The sequence below is a fragment of the Rhineura floridana genome, chromosome 18, assembly GCF_030035675.1.
Source record: "Rhineura floridana isolate rRhiFlo1 chromosome 18, rRhiFlo1.hap2, whole genome shotgun sequence".
Classification (NCBI taxonomy): Eukaryota; Metazoa; Chordata; class Lepidosauria; order Squamata; family Rhineuridae; genus Rhineura; species Rhineura floridana.
The window spans coordinates 23607827-23632553 of NC_084497.1; the positions used below are offsets into that span (position 1 = coordinate 23607827).

General features: G+C 45.7%; 1 protein-coding gene across 1 annotated transcript; it reads right to left on the reverse strand.

The window, feature by feature from the left end:
* Positions 1-3504: 3504 nt before the first annotated feature.
* TNFRSF18 (TNF receptor superfamily member 18) lies at positions 3505-12631 on the reverse strand. The gene is made up of 6 exons (XM_061601293.1): positions 12382-12631; positions 9689-9805; positions 8367-8454; positions 7660-7754; positions 5460-5585; positions 3505-5092 (listed from the first exon to the last, which is right to left on the reverse strand). Exons 1-6 carry the CDS (start codon positions 12515-12517, stop codon positions 4932-4934), a joined length of 723 nt encoding a protein of 240 aa, XP_061457277.1. The 5' UTR covers positions 12518-12631; the 3' UTR covers positions 3505-4931.
* Positions 12632-24727: the final 12096 nt, after the last annotated feature.

Sequence of the window (24727 nt, forward strand, 5' to 3'; positions counted from 1 at the left end):
AACCAAGATCACTTGTGTATTTCAAAAGCCCTCCTTTTTCCTATAAAGGACAAAAAAAAACACACAACCCATTAGCTGTGATGTATTTAAGCATTTTCTTATTAGAAAAAATTCAATCAGTTTTATTTTCTTTTTTAAAAGACAACCAAATCTATTTCTGATATCCTTCAAGAGGAGAAAACATTGCGAATGGTGCAAAATAAGCATCTGTCAATAGCCAAGACACAGATTAGCCTGTGATGTTGCTAGGTTCCGAGGCCTTCCCTTGGAGACCCTGTAGATGAATAATATGCAGCCACATAATTAGTTTGATATCTTGGGGTGCGCCGGCCAAGGTGTGCGCGGGGAGGAGGGGCAGGGCAAGCCTTATTTGTTTTGTTTATTAAATGTATATAGCCACCCAGGGCCAGCACTAGGCATGACTGGGCCCTTTGGCACCAGCCTGCCCTAGCCCTGTGGCATCCGCCTGCAGGGCCCACCTACCTCTCCCATCACCTCATCTTAACTGTTTGCATGCTGCATGCTCATGCATACCATCAACCAAGATGGTGGCGGGGGCTTCCTTAAGGGGGCCGATGCCCCCGCTCCCATCTTAGTTGATGGCGGCAGGGACGTTAGCCCCTTAGGGAAGCCTCCGCTGCCATCTTGGTTGATGGCAGGCATGAGTGCACAGCTCGCAGAACATTCCCAGCAACAGGAGAGATAAGTGGGGCGTGTATGCAAGCTTATTGAAGGCTGCACAGTCTGTATGGGGGGGGTGCCTGGGAGCTCCCTGTCTGTGATCTATGGCAGAGTCAGGAGTTGACGCTGCTGTGGGACGCGGAACGGGAGTGCTACCCTCTCACCTTAAGGAGGGGCCCCTCTAAGCCGCAGGGGCCCTCAGCCAGGGCCTGATCCAGCCACCCTCTGGCACCGGCCCTGGAGCCACCCCTCAGTAAATGTTCCCTGGACAGCTTCCAAACAACCGATATCTATGGATATTTCAGTTTTATAACTGTCACAGCTCCTTTCAAAGCAATGGCGGCTGGTACCCATTGGAACTGGTGGGGCGGAAGGCAGGGAGCCCAAACATGAGCCAAGGATTGGCTGAGCCAAAGCCAATGACAAGCAGAGCCAACGACTTCAAGTTTTGTCTCCATCCTCCCATCTGCTGAGTTCTACGAAGGCAGCACTGAGACTAAGGAGGAGGAAATTGACAGCCAGGGCCACTACCGCCCCTGGACTGAATGAGGGCAGGCTGAGGGTGGTGGGGCAGTGCCCTGTTCATCTTAGCAGACCAGCCTCCACTGCTACAAAGGCTCCAGGGATTGTAGCTATGTGGACGGGATGCTGAGAAATCTCCACTGGACATTACTCTCTGACCTTCTCAAGAAGTTTATCAGAAGAGCCTCACTGGGTCAGATCTATCACATATCCAGCACTGGCCAACCAGAGGCCTCTGGGAATCCCACAAACGGGGCGTGAAGGCAGTTGCCCTCCCCTGTTGTTCATCCCTGACTCCTGATAGTCCGAGGTATATTACCACTGAATATACAGGCTCTGTTTAGTGCTTATGATTGATAGTCATGCATCAGGATTGAGGAACCTGTGGCTCTCCAGGTGTTGGACTCCAGCTCCCATGACCCCCAGCCAGTATGGCCAGTGGGCAGGGATGATGGGAATTGTAGTCCAACAACTGGAGGGCCACCAAGTTCTTCAACTCTGCCATCAATAGATTTCATTTTCCACTGTGAGCTCTTTGGGACACGAGGCGACGGTTAAATCATTAAACTATTAACTCGGTGGTGTCATGATGCCTGGAGATTCCTGGGATATTTTCATTCACCTCGCAAATGGATTGAGTGGACAGAGAAACGGTTTTCTCCTTCCCCCCCCCCCCATAACACTAGAATTCAGGGCCATCCAATGAAGCTGAATGATGGAAGATTCAGGGCAGACAAAAGAACTGACTTATTTGCACAGCGCATAGTTAAGCTGTGGAATTCGCTCCCACACGAGGCAGTGATAGCCACCAACTTGGATGGCTTTAAAAGAGGACTAGACAAATCCAAGGGGTAACGGCTATCAATGGTTATTCTATATTTCACCTCCACTGACAGAGGCAGAGATGCCTTTGAATGCCGGTTGCTGGAGACTGCAGGAGGGGAGAGTGCTCTTGTGGTCTTCCCACTGAAGCAACTTGTTGGCCACTGTGTGAACAGGATGCTGGACTAGATAGGCCACTGGCCTGATCCAGTAGGGCTCTTCTTGTGTTCAAATGTTACCATCGGTACATCTCTACCTTACAAAGGTTTGTGACGGTATGTGCTTGAAGGTCATGGCTTCCTCCAAAGAATTCTGAACATTTTTGTTATTGTAAAAAGAAGTTTTTAAAGAGTTTTTTTTTAAAAAAATGTTTTTAAAGATGCTTTGTTTTAATATATTTTTAAAGTCTGTTTTTATGATGTTTTAAAGTGTTTTTAGTGCTTTTGTTTGCCGCCCTGGGCTCCTACTGGGAGGAAGGGTGGGTATAAATCAAATAATAAATAAATAAAATAAGTCAGGACTGGGAAAGATCCTGGAGCCTTAGTGGGCAGCTCCAAGGGGTAAGAACAGAGGAATCTGCTTTATACTGAGTCAGACCATTGGTCTATCTTACCCAGTGATTACACTGACTGGCAGTGTGTCTCCAGGGCTTCAGGCAGCGAGTCTCTCCCAGCCCTGCCTGGAGATGCCATTGGAGATTGAACTGGGGACTCTGGATGGAATGATCTGTCAGTGTTGGTTTTCTCCGATTCTCGATTTTCTAATCTTAAATTCAGCTCTCCACTTTTCTGAATCAACTAGTGGATTTATTTATTTATTTTGTAAAAATCCTCATGGCAATTCTTCAGCATTTTAGTGTGGCTTTCTCCCAATAAATAGATTTTTGTATGCAGTTTTGACTATTTTTTTTTGCAAGCCATTTCTCCTAATATAATGCATTTCCTTTGCTATTTTCACCAATATATTTGTTTTGTGCACACCTGCCCCTAATATGTGCGCTTTTGTAAACGTTGCTTGGAGAACTGCGTGGCAAAAATTTGAATAAGTGCAAATATTGAAGGATGGCTGTTTCTCTGTCCCCTGAGCTATGGCCCCCTGTCCCTTGCCCTGTGTTACCCAAGGAGAATTTGAGCCACATGTCTGTGAATTTGAGCAGGGCGAAAAGCAACTGTCTGGACACGAATGCACAAAGAATACCCCAACTTTCAGCCGTATGACAAAACCTTCATTCTGTAAAATGACTGGCAGGTTGCTCCTCAGACTCCAGGGGAAAACCCCTAAAACCGTGAGTCACAGTTAACTGAGAACATTTCAGAGAAGCAGCCCTGGGATCACAGGGGGGTTTGGTGAAAGGGAAAGTGCCCATGAGGTCATCCTATGTGACAGGCGTGAATTTCCACGTCTCTATCTTTGTTAGGCATGAAAGAAAAGAAACAAGGAAAGCTGTAACTTGATTGTTTTAATAAAGAATCGTCAAGACGGGTTTCACAACGGAAACTTAAGTTCAAGGCGCTGGTTGGTTTTGGTTCTTTTTTAAGCGATTCTCGCTAAGGGCCGGGGGTGGCGATGCTGATTTTGTGATGAAAGCAAAAGTTTCTTCCATGCATCAGATAAGCGCCTTTTAAAATAAAAAAAAGATTGAAAAAGAAAAGAAATGGAAAAATAACGCCCTCAGGTTCTCCAAAGCAGGCTTCTCAAAACAGGAAAAATGCAAGACGGCCTCTTGATGGGAGCCTGAGGAGGTACCTCAAGAAATGTGCAGCAAAACTTTCAGGAAGACTGCACCTGGAGGTCTTCATCAGATAGAAAATTGTAACAGGGAAATCCTGTGAAGATCACCGTTTTGCAGATTCTAAGCTGCGTCTCTGCTCTGTGGTTATGAACAGGAGAAAGGTTTCCTCCCCCCACAAAAAAGCAGAAGTCCGCAACCTTGTGGCCTTCAAATATTTTGGGCTTCATCTCCCATCAGCCCCAGCATGGCCAAATGGCCAAGGATGATGGGAGGTGTAGTCCTAAACATCTAGAGGGCAACAATTGAGGACGGCTGCCCTAGAAATGAAGGGCGTACCATTATCTCTGAATATGGCAAAGAAGATGTTTCTGGGTGGAGGGTGGAGGGAGTATCTTGCAACCCAACCCATATAGATGCAGTTGCTAACTGACCGAGAGTTGGCTGATCTGCCCAGTAAAACCGCATCCTATCAAAGGAGCAGGAATGAGGTCTGAAAAGCCTGGCATGTATTCAGCTCAGCTCGCTGTAGATCCACTGAAACTCATGAACCCAAGTTAGTCATGTCTATTCACTTCAATGGGTCTGCTCAGAGTAGGACTAGCAATGCATGCCCTCCCAACTCTGAGAGGCTCCGCCCGTATCCTGCAAACGCCTGCCAGGCTCCGCCCATAACTATCTCGATGCCATGTTGGCTCCATCTCCAACGCATACCACCTCCCGCCAGACTCCACACCCTGGGCCTATGCAGAGGATTAGTAGGGTTGGTTTTTTTAAAAAAAATATATCGAAAGTCAGTAGCACTACCCATAAATACATCTCCCCCCCCCTTCCAGCCTATCACAGGGTGCATTGCTGCACCTTTGGCATCTGGGGCAGAGCGGGAGTGAAAGGGAGCCTGGGATTTCCTTTACCATCTCCCAGAGATTGTAATCTTATTTTCCCTGTCAGGGACATTAAAGGGAACCTCGCATCATCATGGAGAGTTGAGCAGGTGATCTCAAGAGACGACTGGCAGAAGTGGGGGGGGGGAGAAGCCATTGTTAAGTGAAAACACCTCAGAGACACACAGTCCCCGTTCCACCTCCCCGAGGCATCCGGTGCCATTTGTATGTCCAGCCTCGAGTCGCCTAGAGGCGAGCGATATCGAGAGATGAGTTACACCCACACTCGTGAATCAGCTCCAGGAGCAGGGCAGTGTTTCAGCGGAGCTCAACGAGACCTTCTCTTCGGCCATTTTGTCCCCACGCTCTTCCTCTGGGAACCGGCAGCTGTAGGTGTCTTCATGATGAAGCCCCTGAGATGCCAGGAGGTTAGAAGGGTTGATGGATTCTTGGTCTGCGGGGCAAAGGAACCACCGGTTAAAACAGGGATGGGGAATCCTTTTCAGGCCGAGGGCCACGTTCCCTTCTGAGGAAGCTTCTGGGGGCTGCATGCCAATGCTAGGTGGTGCCAGAGGCAAACGTGGGTGGAGCAATCAGGCAAATTTTGCCTCTGTACAGTAGGCTCATTTCTACACACTTATTACTATGCGGTTCTTCAGCCTTGGATCCCCAGATGTTGTTGGACTACAAGTCCCATCATCCTTGGCCATTGGCTAAACTGGTTGGGCTTGATGGGAGCCTTCAACTGGTACCACAAGCCAGGCTATGTGGGAAAGGACCTCTGGATGGGGATCCTGAGAACATCATAAAGCTGCACTGACCTTTCACCAGAGGGAATTTCTCCTTCTTCTGTGTCCATACGCAGATGAGTAAAAAGAAAGTCATCAGGATGAGGACGGAGAGACCCGCGGCTGTCACGGTAGTCAAGATAGTTGTGGCCATGGAATCTAAGGCAATAAGAGGCAAAGATGCCATAAAACTGTCACGAGTAAAGCACCAATGCATGTCGCAACTGACCTGAATGGAGGCGTGGGGGTGGCGGTAGACAGAAAGGCAATTTATTCTCCCCTCTGCTGATTCCTCCTCTAAAGTATTTGTTCCTTTTGCAGGCTTTGCTCCTCCCCTTCCTCCCTTCCCTTCCCTTCCCTTCCCTGTCTTTGTTTCCAGTTATACTCTGAGTACAGACCGCATGGCTGATTCAGCATGCATGATGTTACCTCTTTGAAGTAATAAACCTTCAGTTTCTCTATTCTTTCAGCTTTCAACAGACCACTTATTTCTGCACTCCACTGATATATATAACTTCCACAAAAACAACCGCAGAGAACCTCTGGCCCATGAGGCCATTTTAGTGAGGCTGCCTGCATTTGTCATCATATATGGTAATGACTCAATTGGGCTGAAATGGGTGTGGCAGCCACCACCAATCAGCTGATTGGTTGCAGTTGCAAAGTTGCATGTGTAGCGTGCTGCACAAACCGGTCGCCTGATGTTATTGTGACATCAGATGATTGACAAGTGACTGGCCATAAAACCAGAAGCTCTCCAGAACTGCACACCAGGGACACATTATAGTGCCGCAAGGGGGGTGATGCCGTGGGGGCTGATGTCTCCACATCAATAGGCTAGTGGAACCCACTCTGGGTTTTAGTCCGAACTTTGAAGGAGCTGCCCAAGGTGCTGAAATAGGCTCAGCACCCTGGACAGATCCTTGATTCCAGATTCCACTGCCCCATTGACATTGAGCCACTAGCGGTCACTGGGCTGAAGAATGCCTGGGAAAAATAAACCACTGTATTGGGTTTGGCCATTGCCTGCCAGAACTGGGAGGCCCCCTATCTGACATCAAACCCCACCAGCACACCATGTAGAGGGAGTAATGATGAACGATGATTACTCATGCAGCCCAGAGGACAGCTGAAATTCCTGGCTACCTCCACACTAGGCATTTGTGGTGGGACAGCCACACTTCATTCATTTGCTATTTGTACAAAGCATCTGTATATAACCCCTGTACATGTTTTCCCTGTTCAGATTCAGGTAGGGTTTTTTTTTCCTTCCAGAGCTCAGAAAATCCATCTTCTTTTAACTCAGTGGAATACTTTCATAATTTACCCCCCAATGCATATGGTTGCAGTGCTATCCTGTCCCATTATCTTGCTCTCACAGCCATTGCCACAAGGGTGCGCTAGCCATTTCCTTCTCTATGCTCTGCCTTTCCTCTCTAGGAATCAACTCTATCTATACTTCCTGCACTGCTGGCATTCTGATTCCAAGCCTAGCTGGCTGAGCTCTGTGCTTCCAGAGCGCCATCTAGGCCACCGTGCCAGTCTGCCCGAGCATTCCGTCAGCTGACCTCCCAAGGGCCAATCCCAGCCCACTAGGCTCTATAAAGCCTGGCTCTCGTGGCTTGCTCCTCATTTCTGGCCTGAATGCACTGCATAAAGCCCTGCCCTCTGCCCTGCCCAGATATTTTTACGTTAATTTTTGTGGCCACCACAACAGAGCTCCCCTTAGAGCCACTGGCTCTTCCCACCCACAGAACACCCACCGCTTACACCAATCTGAAGCCTCCCCTTGAATATTTTGGCCCCTCCCCAAAATATCACCCATCCCATTGGTGTAGTGGTTAGAGTGTTGGACTACGACCTGGGAGACCAGGGTTCGAATCCCCACACAGCCAGTCACTGCCTCTCAGCCTCAGAGGGAGGCAATGGTAAACCCTCTCTGAATACCGCTTGGCGTGAAAACCCTATTTGTAGGGTTGCCATAAGTCGGGATCGACTTGAAGGCAGTCCATTTTCCATAAAATGTCAAAAAGGTGTGTATCTTTGTGTCTGGGGATATTACAACAAACATAATCAGAAACCCATCACCCTTTGTCCAGATTCACTCTTTGATCCCCTAGAGAGGTCTGGCAGGCTCACTTCCAATATATAACTGTCCACCCTCGGCTCTTTCAGGAGGAAAGGCGGGATTATCAATTTAAATCAATTCAAATCATCTAAAACAGAACAGTACCAGGTTGCATAACCATGGTGATAAGTTCCCGGCGGCACTTCACGTCATGGGTACTGTTCCCCGGCTGCAGAATTGGGAGCCCAAGAATTTTGCAGCTAGAAAGGAAGGTAAGAAGGAAAAGAACCGTGGTTAGAACATGGGAAATGGACCTGTCTCAGGGAAGGGCCGTAGCTCAGGGGTAGAGCATCTGCAGGCAGAAGGTGTCCGGTTCAATCCCCAAAGGCATCTCCAAGTCGGGCTTGGAGTATCCCCAGTCTGAAACTCCTGAAGAGCCACTGCCAATCAGTGTGGGCCATACTGAGCTAGATGGACCAGGAGTCTGACTCTGTATACGGCAGCTTCTTATTTAAATCATCCCTTGGGGAGGAGAACCATAGCTCCGTGGCAGAGCGCCTGTTTTGCATGCAGAAGGATGCTGGCTCAGACCCCGGCATCTCCAGCTATAATCTGGAAGAGACTCCTGCCTGAAACATTGGAGAGCTGCTGCCAGACACTGTAGACAATACTAAGCTAAATGGAGCAGTGGTTTGGCTCAATATGGCAGCTTCCCATGTTTGGAATAAAATAAATAATTATTATATACTCTACAGTGCAGAGAGCCGTTATAGCATATGATTACTTCCCCACTGGACCAGTTGTAGACACACGTGCCTAGCTTGCTAGGATGCCCTCGGTTGGAAATCCAACGGAATTCGCTAAAGACTTACTCTGTCCAAGGGATGCAGCAGTCACTCTTAGGATCAGAGTAGGTTCCGTTGGGACATGATCTGCAGAAATACCTGAATTCAATTGTGCCTGGGAGAGGAAAAGGCAGGGGAGGTTAGTTACTGCTGAGTGAATCCCAGCCACACTTTTACCAAACCAACAATAACCCACCAGATCCTGCTAGGCTCCTCCCCCTGCCAAGCCACATCCCACCAGGCTCCACCCCCTGGTCCACCCCATTCTGCCGGGCTGTTCCCTGTAAACTTGCTAGACATTTCTCTTGTCCTGATTTGGGGGTTGGTATTTTTGAAATCAAAATTTGGCCACTGTAATTGGAGGCTGATGGGAGATGGGGTGCCAACAGCCATGGGTCCCTTATCCCTATTTTAATCAGTCTTAATAAAAGATTCTCCCAAATGAAAAGAGATGAATGCACGGCCTTTACTTGTCTTTGATTCGAGCAAAATGTGTAAAATGACGCAACAAGGGAGCTTAGAGGGTCATGCAGGATAGACTTTGTATATGTGGAGCAAATCAAGTTGAAGGCCTGACCCACTATTTACTGGAATGTCAGTTGTATTCCAGTAGTAGGGAACATTAGTTATCCTCATTTCTTGACTGTATGAGAAATTGGGAGTTTGAGGACAAACTGAATTTTCTCTTCAGTGGATCGAAGCAGTTCATGACTCAGAGGGTTGCCGTCTTCTCAGTTAAAGCGGCTGGTTTAAGGGGGTGGTGGTTGGAGTCTGATCAATGAGCCATGTAACCACAATTAAATCACACTGGGCATTTATAATGTTTTTAATATTTTCATAGTTTCAATTTTAGGTTTCATTTTTTGTTTTAAGATTCATGTGTTCACTGGCTGTTTTTTTAAACACGTGCTTGTTTATTGTGTTTGATATGGTCTGAAGACTTATTCAACAAAATTTGATTGATGGATTGGTCTTAAGAAAAGCCCAAACCGCCACTCATGCAGAGACACAGCAGGGATCCTCCTTTCTGAATGGTGCTCCTAGCTGTATTTAATCCAGGCATGAAGAACCTGTGGGTTCTCCAGCCCTGCTCTGTTTGAAGCCCCAGCAGGCTAGTCATTTATTTTTCATTTTATTTTTTTGCAGGCAGGCTTTTTTGCAAGGCTGACTTGGAGCATCCTTCTTCCACCTTGGGTCCCCAGACATTGCTGGATTACAACTCCCGTCATCCCTGACCTCTGCCCCAGGTGCCTGACTGAGGATGATGGGATTTGTAGTCCAGCGACATCTGGGGGCCCAAGGTTGAAGACCTTTGACAGAGAGAAAGCAGGGACTGACTCTGGAGTTACCTGAACAGCGCCGTTCCTGCCCTTCTGGGCACGTTGGGAGCACCCGGCATTGATGGCACTTTTTGTCCATGCAGCATTTCCCATCGCCGCATTTGCCGCAGGATTTGGGAGGTTCCCCTGTCAATGAAGAGGGCACAGATCAAACCAGATGAACAAAGACAAAGAGATGGTCACAGGCCATCCCTGTGGATCATGACACCCCTCCCGAGTACCCCTTAGAATGGGACATTTTGGGGAGGAGGGAAAAGATCTTGGCTGCTAGGGACAGGCGAGAAATTTGATTCAGTTTGCATTTCAAAATGAATCTATCAAATTTGCACCCTCTGGAATAATTTGAGAACTGAAGCGCAGCCATCCTCCAAAATGCACAAGTCTCTGAATTTTGCAATGCAGTTCTCCAACCAAACAATGCATCTATTAGGGGAAAGGGCGTGCTATATATTAGTGAAAGTAACAAAAATGCATCGTATTAGGAGAAATTGCTTGCAAAAAGGTGTAAGTTAAAATTGCATCCAAAAATGTGTTTAATTAGGAGAAATCTGTGTGAAAAAGCTGGAGAATTTTTATGATTAAAAAAAACACATACACACACACATTGCTGCAAAAATATAGAGAACTGAATTTTAGAGTGGGAAATCCCTAGTATGGGCTACCAACTGGAATAGCATGGAAGGTGACATGAGATCTCCTGTCCCCCCCCTGCCCCTGTAAACAGCCAAAATCCCTCCTTTTTCCAAGGCATGCATTTCATGGCTAGGAAATAAGGGGAGGCATTATGGTCTACCCTCTACCGCCTGCTGCTTTGTAAGACTTGGACAAAAAAGAGAGGCAGGCTTTGGTGCTTGGTAGATTTATTAAGGCTCAATGTGTTTCGGAGTAATCCTTCCTCAGGAGCAATGGAGATCTGTTTCCTTTTCTCTGCCTGCGCAGTTCAAATTCTTTATCCAGCTCCACACAGTGGTGTTCGTTTTGTTTGGAGCTGGATAAAGAATTTGAACTGCGCAGGCAGAGAAAAAGAAACAGATCTCCATTGCTCCTGAGGAAGGATTACTCTGAAACGCGTTGAGCCTTAATAAACCTACCAAGCACCAGAGCCTGCCTCTCTTTTTTGTCCATTGCGTGGTGCTTTTCCCTTTTGTTTCTGTCTGCTTTGTAAGACTTGCCAATAGACACCCAGGGTGGTGGCCAGTGGCAAGTAAGAAACGCATCATATGTACCCCTTTAGTACAGCACCATGATAGGCATGTTAATAGTGTATAATTCATTTGCTTGTGACATGGATTCAGTGTTAGTCAATGGGAAATGATTAAACCAGCAGACAGGTCAATAACAGAAGGGTAGGTAAGGTTGAGAAGATCTGTAAAGACAGATCTTAAAGAGAGGAGAGGATAGATAGATAGATAGATAGATAGATAGATAGATAGATAGATAGATAGATAGATAGATAGATAGATAGATAGATAGATAGATAGATAGATAGATAGATAGATAGATAGATAGATAGATAGATAGATAGATAGATAGATAGATAGATAGATAGATAGATAGATAGATAGATAGATAGATAGATAGATAGGGTAGTTATGTAAAGATAGACAGAAAGACAGCATATATAAATCAGGTGAGCAGGACAGGGTAGGTAAGACATCTAGATAGGATATCAGCGATGGCAAAGTGTAATTCTCAAGACGTTCCCTGTATTACCCATCAAAATATTTGCTTGCTTCTTTCAGTAAATATAACTGGCTAAGCAAAGTTAAACTTCGGTTTAATGATGGACCCGTTTGGCCTGTTGTGAGTAAAAGCTGCTCATTTGCTTGTCATTCAGTTGTTTTCTCGAGAAGGCTGAGACAACAGCTTGAGAATGAGTGGACAGCTTCAGAACACAACTGCACACTGCATCTCAACCCTTGCGCCCATTTTCAGGGTTTCAAGGAGAGGAGTAAAACCACATCACTCCACAGCTGAAGCCTCTGCCAGTGTGTTGCGTTTCATGTTAAAAAAATCCCCTGCAGCTGTTTTTAAAGGGGTCCAGGAAAGATGCAAAATGCACACAAGCAATCGCTTGGTTTAGGAATGTCAAGTGCCAGTATCTTTTGGTTTTAAATATACGGGCTATAGGTCAGTGTAGAGTGCTTTGCATGCAGAAGGTCCCAGGTTCAATCCCCAGGCTCTCCAGGTATGGCTGGGAGAGACACCTGCCTGAAGCCCTGGAGAGCTGCCGCCAGTCAGTGCTGACAATACTGAGCTAGATGGACCAGTGGTCTGACTCGGTGACGGGCAGCTTCCTAAGTTCTTACGGAGTACCTGACTTGCAAGCAGAGGGTCCCAGGTTCAATCCCTGGCATCTCCAGGTAGGGTTGGGAGAGACCCTTGTGTGAAATCCAGGAGAGCCCCTGCCAGTCAGTGCTGACAACACTGAGCTAGATGGGACAATGGCCGGAGTCAGTGTAAAGCAGCTTCAGGTGCTCCTGTGGGACATCTGAAGTGAGGTCTCTTAAAACTCTAGGCTTTTACTAATGAGAAGAGCTAGGCCCAGAATGCGGCAATTCAACAGGGCCTTGGAGCATACTTAGAGTGCCATTTCCCCCTTGCTATGATAAGTAGAGGAGGGGGGAAAACGACCAGCCCTGGTAGGCTCGAACCTTAAACGCTCTCCCCCGAGGAATACTCAAACTCTGTCCCAAGCTTACCTGAAGGAGTTACAGAACAGCAGATTTTCCCTGTCTGGGGCCCGCTGTTGGTGGCTAGCACTAGCTCTGTACACAACCAGAGTGTTGTGAAGCAAAGCAAGCCAGCGTCTAGTCTGGGGCGAGAGCTTCCTTCCATCCTCTTCTCTGCTTCCTGTCTGTGGTTTGGAGCCTTGAGGTTCTTCCACCGCTAGCCCTCCGATGAGCTGTTTGGGAATGGCGTGCCTCTATGTTGACCCCTTCACCCTCCTCATTGCCTTCCCCTCTATCTCCCTCTCACCTCTTTTAACACATTTTTGTAGCAAAAGGCAGCCCACGTCATTCTGTGGAACAAAAGTCACGTGGGTTCATTTCCTGTGTGGCGTCCCTTTACCTTTCTCATATCACTGAGAAGGGGAAGTACAGGATCTTTGGGGGAACCATTTAGGTGAGACTGGATTGGGGGGGGAGATTTCTCTCTCTCCCCCTGTCATAACACTAGAGCTCCACAACCATCCAACATTTGGCATAGTTAAGCTCTGGAATTGGTTTCCACAAGAGACAGTGATGACCGCCAATGTGGGTGGCTTTCAAAGAAGATTAGACAAATACATGAAGGTTATCAGTGGCCACTAGCCACAAAGGCTATCAGTATGCCTCTGAACACCAGTTGCTAGAAATCACTAGTGGGTTCTTGCACTCAGATCCTGCTTGTGGGCTTCCCTTAGGCACCTGGTTGGCCACTGTGAGAACCTGATACTGGCCTACACGGGCCACTGGCCTGGGCTAGCATCAGGAATCTTTCTAGGTTCTTAGGTTCAAATGACAGCAGATGTCGTTAAGAGACCCAGATTGGGCCATCGTAGCTGAATAAATGGCATGGATCCCCTGATCAATGAGCTCAGTTGCATAGTCTGCCTCACTGAGAACTGCCTCAGTGGGTCTTCGGTAGGGATGCGTGAGAAACATTTTTTAATTCAGAAAAAAATGGCTCTCTAGAGAGATGCAAATTTCTTGTTGCTCTTTTTGATGACAGCATGAGTTTAAAAGATATATAGCTGTAAACTAAGCTTTCAAGCATGTTATCTGGGCAGATTATAAAGCCAGCAACCATATCTGGGACCATCAAACTTCCATCAAACTTTTCCTTTTGTAATGCCAGAAAGATTTTTCACGGATGTTTCCCCCACCTTGGTACCAGATGAAACTGATCACAGGTGGGTTGGTTTGCCCTCATGTTAAGTTCTGCTTAACCAAAAGACAAAAAAGGGGTTGTTGTTGTTATGCGCCTTCAAGTCAATTACAACTTATGGTGACCCTATCAATCAGTGACCTCCAAGAGCATCTGTCATGAGCCACCCTGTTCAGATCTTGTAAGTTCAGGTCTGTGGCTTCCTTTATGGACTCAGTCCATCTCTTGTTTGGCCTTCCTCTTTTTCTACTCCCTTCTGTTTTTCCGAGCATTATTGTCTTTTCCAGTGAATCATGTCTTCTCATTTGTGTCCAAAGTATGATAACCTCAGTTTCCTCATTTTAGCTTCTAGTGATAATTCTGGGGTAATTTGTTCTAACACCTGATTTTTTGTATTTTTCACGGTCCATGGTATCTGTAAAGCTCTCTTCCAACATTTCAAAGGAGTTTATTTTTCTCTTGTCGTTTTTTATTCACTGTCCAACTTTCACATCCATACACAGAGATCAGGAATACCATGGTCTGAATGATCCTGACTTTAGTGTTCAGTGATATATCTTTGCATTTGAGGACCTTTTCTAGTTCTTTCATAGCTGCCCTCCCCAGTCCTAGCCTGATTTCTTGACTATTGTCTCCATTTTGGTTAATGACTGTGCCGAGGTATTGATAATCCTTGATAATGTCAATGTCCCCATTTAGAGAATTATTTTTCACCCAGATGACACAACCACCTCTTCATATAGCAGACTCCTGAACTGGCAGACACAAGATTCCAACGTCCTTGGACTGATGGTTTGACTCAGTTTATTTCTTTATTTTATATCCCACCCTTCCTCCCAAAGGGAGCCCAGGGCAGCAAGCGAGAAAGCACTCAAAATCTCTTAAAAACAAAACAAAAGTCTTTTTTAAAAACATATTTTTAAAAAAATCTGTAAAAACAATTCCAATACAGATGCACAAGGTCTCTACTTAAAAGGCTTATTGAAAGAGGAAGGTCTTCAATAGGCACCAAAAAGACAACAGATACAGGGCCTATCTAATATTCAAAGGGAGAGAATTCTAAAGGGTCGGTGCCACCACCCCAAAGGCCCAGTGGCATCACTAGGGCTGGTGTCACCCAGTGCGGCCCGCAGCGCCTTCTCTCTGACTCCGAGAGATCGTGTCCGTGGCAGAATGGCAGCGGAGTGCGCACGCACACCCGAACGACAGGGCCTGGGAGCGCGCCGCCTCCTCGTTGTCTGCCACCAGGGGGGGCTCTGGGTGTCACCCCCGTCTGGTGGTGTCACCCGGTGCTGCCCGCACCTGCCGCACCCCCCTAGTGATGCCCCTGCAAAGGCCCGATTCCTATATTGTGTGGAATGGATTTCCTGATAAGATGGTATCTGCAGGAGGCCCTCACCTGCAGAGTGCAGTCATAGTCCGGGTATATAAGGGGTGAGACAATCCTTATGAGGCAATATAAGGCAGATTTGTATCACCCTACTTCTCTGTTGCCCCAGAAGGTGTGGCTCAAAACCATGGATGGCAATTACAGGGAAGCGGATTTTGGTGAGACATTAAGAGAAACTCTCTAACGGTAATCTCTACTCAACGGTGGAACAGACTGCCTCAGGAGGTCATGGGCATTCCTTTTCTGGGGGCATATAACCCAAGGCTGGACTGTTAACATCCAAGGATGGTTGTAGTTGCCACCTGTATTGCCATCCCTGCAAAGGTCGGGGGGTTGACTGGACAGCCTCAATGGTTGTTTTTCCAACTCTGTCACCCTGTAACTTCGAGAGGGGTTTTAAAAATCTGGTTGGGGAACAAGCCGCCACATCAAACGTTTGCCAGAAAACCCAAGAGAGATAAATGTCTCAAGTAGAAGAGTTTCTTATCAAGCCAAAAGCTGCTTAGTCAGAGGATCCGGTCACATTCTTCACCTCTGTCAATTTTATCCAGCATCTCTACATGTGCCAGCTGGGCTTTGAGGCTCATGGAATCTTCTCATTCACAGAATGTCACTGCAAATTTTTGTGCATGCCCCTGCAAGATGTTCTGGTTGCTTGCTCTGCAGACCGCGCACACATTTTATTTATTTTTCTTGAAAGGATGATTACCCCACTCCTCAGTTGAAAAAGGCTCCCAGCATGGCTTACAACAATCAGCCATATGGTACTTGGTCACAGGCTTACAAATAATTTTTTTTAAAAGACACGACACAAAAGGAATAGGGATTGGCAGGGAGGAGGAAAAATTGTGCATTTGGCTTCTTTTTCCTAAGTGTAGAACTTTGCACTTATGCCTGTTAAATTTAATTCTGTTGTCTTCAGCCCAATGCTCCAGCCTATCAAGACCCCTTTGAATTTTGTTTCTGTCTTCCACGGTATTAGCTATCCCTCCCAATTTTGTATCATCTGCAAATCTGATAAGCATTCCCTGCACCTCCACACCCAAGTCATTAGTAAAGATGTTGAAGAGCACTAGTCCCAGGACTGAGCCCTGCGGTACCCCATCTCATTACCTCCCTCCAGTTTGAGAAAGAACCATTGATAAGCACTCTTTGAGTATAATTTTGTAGCCAACTTTGTAGCCAACTGTGGATCCACCTGATAGTTGTTCCGTCCAGCCCACATTTAGCTAGCTAGCTAATCAGAATATCAGGAGGCACGTTGTCAAAAGCTTTGCTGAAGTCAAGATTTCTTATGTCCACCCTATTTTTACAGTCTACCACAAAGGTTATCTGATCAAAAATTGAGATAAGATTAGTCTGGCAGGATTTGTCCTTGACAAATCCATGTTGGCTTCTAGTAATCACTGCATTGTTTTCAAGGTGCTTATAGACTGAGGGCCAGTCAGTTTTGGTTCTCTTTATTTTTCCAGTCTTAAATTCAGTTCTCCACCATTTTGCAGCAATTAGCCATTTTTATTTTAAAAATCCTTCTTGAAAATTCTTCAGCATCATATTGCAAATTTCTTCTAATAAACACATTGTTGTCTGCACTTTGGGCTCATGTACACATTTTTGCAAGGAAGTCCTTCTGATATAACGCATTGCTGCATGCTATTTTCACTAATGTTGTCATTTTGATGCACTTCATTTCCTTAATATATTAATGTTTTGGAAGCACGCTTGGCCGGAGTACTACACCGCAAAATTCAGAGAAGTGTGAATTTCAAAGGATGAGTGCGTTTTGCTGTTCATATTGTTTCAACAAGGGCCAGTTTGATAGATTTGGCTTTAAATGTGAACTGAATTCTCCTCCTAGTCAGCATACACTAAGACTTAAGAACGGTGGGGTGGGGGTGGGCGCTTTTAATTCACGTAGAACAGCAAAAAAAACCCAACAGCTTAGGTTAGCCCTGCCTGCCTTCCCCCTTGCGTTCTCCAGTGATGCTGTCATTTCCTGTAGACAAAAAAAACAAAAACCAGGCAGGTGGCTCAATCAGACACAGAGCTGAGTGTGAGAGAAAAAGAAGAAAACCACACAGGTTCCAGAAGTCAAGAATTTACTCAACGTGATGTCAAGCTAACCGCCAGCCTTTAGAGTCAGCACCAAAAATGTCAGCCGGGTGCACTGTTGTTCCTAGCTGAGGAGGCCCGAACATCGCTCTGCCTGTGAAGTTAGACGTCATTCTCATCACCTGTGCAGTGTGACAGAGACGTCAGAGGCTGTTCTGTCAGCAGAAGTGGGAGGAAGGCCATCTTTTTCAGAAAGGCAATGGTCCCCTCCAAAGGTGGTTCCAAATGTCAGAGCAAAAGGCCAGAGTGGGAGAAGGCTCAGGTTGGGAATGAGAAGAGGGGTGAAATTGAGCCCAAAGACCCCACATTATTTTTTAAAAAACCATTGCTAACACAGCAACCTAGAAAGCATGTAAACCACCCAGGACCCATCAGAGTGGGAAGAGAGGAAAGGCTGTAGCTCAGTGACAGAACACCGGCCTTGCATGCAGAAGGTATGGAGTTCAATCCCTGGCATCTCCAGTTAGGGTTGGGATTAGGAATGGAAAGATCTGCCAGTTTTGGCTCTCTTAGTTTCTCATATTTTCCCAATTGCACAGTTCTTCACATTTCTGTAGGAATTTGCCATTTCTTTCTTTTTTTTAAAAAAAGAAAACTCACAAAAATTCTTCAGCATTTTAGTGCAAATTTAGTGCAAGAAAGTCAGTGTGGTGTAGTGGTTAAGGTGTTGGACTATGACCTGGGAGATGAGGGTTTGAATCCCCACATAGCCATGGAGCTCACTGGGTGCCCTTGGGCCAGTCACTGCCTCTCGACCTCAGAAGAAAGCAATGGTAAACCACCTCTGAATCCCGCTTACCATGAAAACCCTATTTGTAGGGTTGCCATAAGTCGGCATCCCAGTCTGCATCTGTGTTGGAATTGCTTTTTAATATGCTCTTAAACTTTATTTTTTAAAATGTTTTTAATCTTAGAAGATGTTTTGATAGTTCTTTTACGTAATGTTTTTGAAGATGTTTTAATGTGTTTTAAAGTTTGTTTTTATGTTGTTTCAATGTTTTTAGTGCTTTTGTTTGCCACCCTGGGCTCCTGCTGGGAGGAAGGGCAGGATATAAATCTAATAAGAATAAGAATCAACTTGAAGGCAGTCTATTTCCATTTTTTTTCTCCCAAAAAGCACCTTTTTGTATGCAGTTTTGACTAACATACACATTTTGCGAGCAGTTTGTCCCAAAGGAATGAATCTCTGTATGTTATTTTCACAAATAAATGTGTTTCAAAGCACACTTTCCCCTAATAGCTGAATTTTGGAAAACATTCTGTGGTTGGCAAATTGCATCAAAGAATTCAGATAAGCAAGAATTTTGAAGGATGGGTGTTCATGTGCTGTTTCGGAAAGTGCGCATTTGATAGATTCCCCTTTAAAGGCAAACTGGAACAGATTTCTCCCCCAACCCTCGCTAGGATAAGACTCCCTGTCTGAAATCCTGGAGAGCTATGGCCAAGTCAGTGTGGACAATAGTCAGCTAGATAGACCAAGGGTGTAACTCTAAGGCAACTTCCAGTGCTCCACCTCTGTCCACTCATAATCTAGCTTTTTTCTGACTCTCTCAACAAAAGACAGCAAGGTTTAGATAGTGATGTTGTTCCCAAGGAAGACGTACCTGTGGCCTTCCAAGATGCTGTTGGACTCCAGCACCCATCAAGTTTGAACTCTTTTAGCTATATGTATATATGGTTTTAATATTGGAAATAGTTTAATCTTATTTTAATGTAGACTTTGTATGCTTTTAATTATATGTATTTTTATCTGGAAGCCGCCGTGAGTTCCAGTTTTGGGAAAATGGCAGGGTATAAATAACAACAACAACAAGAACAACAACAATAATAATCCCACCCCTCATGGCTCATGGTCGAGGATCGGGACTGACAAATCTGTCAGTATCACTTTCTGGCTGTTTCTCCAGGTTTAAGTTCCATTTCCCCCCTACTTCTGTGTACGTTCACAATTTTATTTATTTATTTATATCCCGCCATTCCTCCTAGAAGGAGCCCAGGGTGGCAAACAAAAACGCTAAAAACACCTGAAAACAAAAGACTTTAAAACATATTCAAACAAAACATCTTTAAAAACCAATTAATTTTTTTTAAAAAGAAGCCTGCATGAAAATCCGTACACGTTTTCATGCACTGCTTCTCGTAATACCCATTTTGACGTACTTTTTCCTAGTATGCACAAACATTTTTTGCAAGCAATCTCCCCCCCCCCCAATAGGAAGCATTTTGTCTACATCATTTTCACTCCTATTCACGTTTTTGTGTGTATTCTTGGGTTGGAGGACTGCATCACAAGAGGTGGAGAAGAGCTGGCTTCCGTATTTGTTTGGGAAGTGCGTGTTTGGTAAGTTCACTTAAAAACGTGAACCAATCAAACATCTCCTCGGTTCCTAGTCAGGGATGGTGGGAGTTGTTGTCTAACAACACCGAGAGGGTTACAAGGTCCCCATCCAAGGTCCCAAGGTCCCTCGTCCATTGGGGATAGACTGAAGCTGTCTCCGCTTGCCTTCACAATGCTCAGGTAGCATCCATGAGCCAGAGTGCTTGCCACCAAGTTAATTTGACATGCCAACCTCAGGAGAGCCTGGCTGCTGGATCATGATCACCGGCCCATGATAGCCCAGCATCCTCTTCTCACAGTGGCCCACTGGATGCCTCTGGGAAGCCCATAAGCAGGACTGGAGGTGCAACAGCCACTCTCCCCACTTGTGATTCCCAGCAATTGGAATTATTCAGAGGAATGCTGACTCCAACAGTGGAAGTAGAATGAGCATAGCCATCATGGCTGGTAGCCATTGCTAGACTTACCCTCCATGGATTTGTTTAAACCTCTTTAAAGCCATCCATGTTGGATCAGGCCAAAGGCCCATCTAGTCCAGCATCCTATTCTCACAGTGGCCAACCAGATGCCCCAATGGGAAGCCTGCAGGTGGGACCTGAGCGTGATGGGGATTTTTTATATATACAAACAATAAGCAAAATATATTCATTTATAAAGCTATAAAGGTTTATAATATTTTAATAGTTTAGTAGCCAGCCAGAACCGTTATCTTTTCAGAGTTGTCTTCCCTGACTGTGCTGAGATGTATGGTACAGCTTGAACTCTATAAGCTAAGATAACACTGAACAGACACTGAACATTCCTGTACTCTCCAAGATATAGGAAGGATTGCATTAACTGAAATGCTTAGCTTATAGCGAAAATGTACTGGTATGTGAAGTGCTGAACATTGCCAAGTTGACTAGAACAGAATGCAATGCCCATGCAATGCCTATGCAATGCCGATGTGTAACCTCCTGATTCGTTAATGCTAAAGTCTTTGTCCTGGAATGTATAAAAACCCAGGCAAGCAGTGCCATGTTTGCAGCTCTCCACCAACATCATGTCATGTCATGTCATGTCATGTTATCTTATGTTATGTTACAGTTTATTTCTATGCAGCCTTTTGGCCAAAAAGGCCCTCAAGGCAGCTAACAAAAAATAAACACAAATAAAAAATACACATCAGAAAAGAACAATACAGTTTACAAAAATGTAAATAAAAATATTAATATTGTTAAAAAAGCAACAGCAACATCCTTCAATAACAATACAATAACAAATGTCATCTTGTCTCAGGCGCAATGCTTCTTAATGGAGTTAGTTTGTATGTTCAGCTCCAAGTCATCCAGATATGTACATGTATGTGTGAAGCAGCCCTTTGTGCCTTTGCTGGATCTCTTTGTAGGCGTGTCGCTCCTCTCCGTGAGTGGCAGTGCTTGCCCAAAGCAGCAATAACGGAGAAAGCAAGAGAAGTGGCAGGTGTCTCTGCCTGAGCTCAGCAACACCGAGGCATCACCAGCACCCAGCTGTATCCAGAGGAGGGTGGAGCCTATCAGTCCCAGCCATAGTGGCATAGTAGCAGCAACGAGTACAGGCAGCAGCTGCTGCCGCTCCTCTCTGAGCCTGCGAGGCGGTCACCGACTCAGGTGCAGCATGGGAGACTGACCGTGCGCACATAACCAAAAAACAGAGCTTGGAAAATTTACTTTTTAAAACTACAACTCCCATCAGCCCAATCCAGTGGCCATGCTGGCTGGGGCTGATGGGAGTAGTAGTTCAAAAAAGTAACTTTTCCAAGCTCTGCCAGTAAAGGCCTACCTTTGCTGCAAGCCTGTGTCTTCAATTTCATCTAGGACCCCCGGGCCAATGGATCCCAGAATTCCCCATCAAGCACACGAGCACTCTCCCCTCCTGCGCTTTTATGATCCCCCAGGGAATCATAACACAAAAAGTTCACAACATTCACTTACGGAGGGGGAGATCTGTAGTTCAGGGGTGGAGCATCTGTTTTGCATGCAGAAGGTCCAGGTTTCAACCCTTGCCATCTCCAGGCCCGGCTGGGAAACACCTTTGGCCTGGGACCCTGGAGAGCCACTGCCGATCAGTGTAGGCCACACTGAGCTAGATAGGCCAATGGTCCGACTCAGCACAAAGCAGGGAAGGGCTATAGCCCAGGGGTAGCACAAGTGCTCAGCATGCAGAAAGCCCCAGGTTTGATCCCGGTTGGCTCCAGGCTTTGTTGTTCTATGCCTTCAAGTCGATTACGACTTATGGCAACCCTATGGATCTTTTCTGGATATATTTATAGGGTATTCAAAGGGATGAAACTGAGGTTATCATACTTTGGACACATCATGAGAAGACATGATTCACTGGAAAAGACAATAAAGCTGGGGGAAACAGGATAAAAAGAGGAAGGCCAAACAAGAGATAGATTGATTCCACAAAGGAAGCCACAGACCTGAATTTGCAAGATCTGAACAGGGTGGTTTGCGACAGATGCTCTTGGAGGTCGCTGATTCATAGGGTCACCATAAGTCGTAATTGACTTGGAGGCACATAACAACAAGAACAAATTAGACCAGAACTATCCCTAGAAGCTAAAATGATGAAACTGAGGTTATCATACTTTGGACACATAATGAAAAGACATGATTCACTGGAAAAGACAATAATGCTGGGAAAAACAGAAGGGAGTAGAAAAAGAGGAAGGCCAAACAAGAGATGCATTGATTCCATAAAGGAAGCCACAGACCTGAACTTACAAGATCTGAGCAGGGTGGTTCATGACAGATGCTCTTGGAGGTCGCTGATTCATAGGGTCACCATAAGTCGCAATCAACTTGCAGGCACATAACACACACCAAATGTTGTAACCTTCTTGCAAGAGAGCTCTTTGTGCCCCACAGTCAGGTTGGAAGCCACTGTTTTTAGAGTAGATGCACACACAAAATAGGGAAGTGCACAGCCTCCCGACCGAGATCCGGCCCTGGAACACATAACAACAAGAACAAATTAGACCAGAACTATCCCTAGAAGCTAAAATGATGAAACTGAGGTTATCATACTTTGGACACATCCTGAGAAGACCTGATTCACTGGAAAAGACAATAATGCTGGGAAAAACAGAAGGGAGGATAAAAAGAGGAAGGCCAAACAAGAGATGGGTTGACCTGGTCCATGACAGATGCTATTGGAGGTTGCTGATTCATAGGGTCACCATAAGTCGTAATCGACTTGAAGGCACACTACAACAACAACAATAGGGTTTTCGTGGTAAGAGGTATTCAGAGGTGGTAGGACTGGGAAAAGCTCCTGCCTGAAAATCTGGAGAGACGCTGCCAGTCAGAGTGGACAATACTGAGCTAACTGGTCAGACTTGGTATAAGGCAGCTTCCTATACATCTGGGGAAGGGCCATCGCTTCGTGGGGGTGTACCTACTTTGAGTGCAGAAGGTCCCGGGTTCAAACTACAGGAGGGTAGATTTTGGTTGAACATTAGGATGAGAAGAGCAGTTTAAGAATAGAACCAATTACATTGGGGATAGAGATGCTCTTTGTCACTAGAGGTCTTTGGGAAGGGTCTGGGGAGTCATCTATTGCGGATTCTCCCAGTCCTGATTTTTTGCCTTGAGCAAGGGGTTGTACTAGATCCCCCACAAGGTCTCTCTTAGCTCCAAATCTACAGTTCTCTGATGGAGCATACAGCAGAGTTGCTGTTGTTTTTAGTGCACATTCATGCAGTGGCAGAGTGCACTTTACTGTGTTAGGCTGCCAGTGCCAAGCAAAAGAGAAGCTACTAGCACCACCCTGCCTGGCCAGCTGCCCTCATTAACCCCCACTTCTCTGAGGAAGGTGGCATCTAGCTGTTCCTCTACTGCAAAGGTAGAGAACCTTTTTCAGTCTAAGAGCCGAGTTCCCTCTGGGCAACTTCCAGGGGCCACATGACAGTGGTGGGCAGGGCCAGAGGCAAAAATGGGAGGAGCAATGAATGTGAATTTTATCTTTGTACAGTAGGGTAGTTTCTACACACTCATCCACCTCTCTGTATCCTTCCTCCAAGCAAGCAAAAGGCATGATAATAATTCAAGGACACATCCAAGGCAGGCGACAACCATCAAGGAAGGTGTGAGCCAGGGCTTGGGAGGGGTGTGGCTTGGAAGGGGGTGTGGTCTGGAGAGAGTCCCAAGGGCCAGGTAGAGAAATGTCTGGACCTGAGCTTCCTCCTCTCTGATCTCCTGCCTTTAGATCATGCCTCATTATTCCAAAGCATTGCATTGTTGCGAATTTTTTTCATTAAAATTTTTAATGTTTAACTCATTGTCAGTATCTTCCCCGATTCTTGATGCCAAATTCGTGCCCCTCAACTGCCGCCCCCTTGAAAAGGGGGATTCAAATCTCTGTGCCATTTTCCTTTTGCTGAATCAGAAAGCCCAAAGTTCACAGGCATTTTCTTACCCTGAATAACCAGAGCTGAGAAATTTGCTAGGGTTGCATGTTCTACCATCTCCTTTTCTGAAAAGTTCTCGACTATCTTTAGGTCTACCTGGAAACCGAGTGTCATGACTCTGCACAAGACAGAGACCACAGACAAGGACGCTTACTTTGAAAAGTGGCGTCACAAGTACAGATGACATCCAGTCCGCAATGTGACATCTCGGTGATTGATGGCTGATCCGTCAGCACATTCAGGGGAAAAAAATTGATGAGAGCAACTGAAGGTAACACCACCATCTGTCTTAAGATATACTGACATTGAGTTGCAACCAACTAACTTTGACTCAGAGTTGACCCACTGAAATGAATAGACCTTTGCTAGGCATGTCCATCATTTTCAATGGGTCTACTCTGGATTAAGAATGAGGTTCGCTATCTGATTATGTTTTGTTTTTCAATTTGTCCAATGGGCTGCCAGTTACAATTCACCACGAATTGTATTCCAGTAGTTATCGTGATCCCTGGTTCTCCCTTTCCCCCCATTTTTTCCCTGAAAAAATAGGTATTTCCCCCATTATTCCTTATGCTGCTGTACAATTTATATAATGTATTCACTAATAAGCAAAAAAAACCTTGTGGTTTAAAACACACCTATAGCCAACAGATAATTCTATCAAACTTTAAAAAACAGGGAAATTGGGCAGCTATAGTGAATGCACCAGGGGAACATGAGACCTGACCTCCTCTCTGAGATATTGTACTGCCCTACACATTTGTAAAAATGCAAACACAATTTGGCTTAGTCTTTCACAGTCCAATCCACTTCCTGTGTAGCTTGGAAGAGTTGGGTAACATGTGCCTCTGAGTATATGGTGAGTGATGGCAACACCTGCAATCAGCCCAAATAACAGAAAGAAGA

What these genes read in the sequence shown, in the direction of transcription:
- TNFRSF18 (XM_061601293.1), bottom strand. Translation starts at nt 12,517, where the DNA reads ATGGAAGGAAGCTCTCGCCCCAGACTAGACGCTGGCTTGCTTTGCTTC. An exon ending in TGCTGCATCCCTTGGACAGA is followed by an intron (nt 7,755 to 8,366) that starts GTAAGTCTTTAG and finishes CTTCCTTTCTAG; the next exon opens with CTGCAAAATTCTTGGGCTCC. An exon ending in GAAATTCCCTCTGGTGAAAG is followed by an intron (nt 5,093 to 5,459) that starts GTCAGTGCAGCT and finishes TTTGCCCCGCAG; the next exon opens with ACCAAGAATCCATCAACCCT.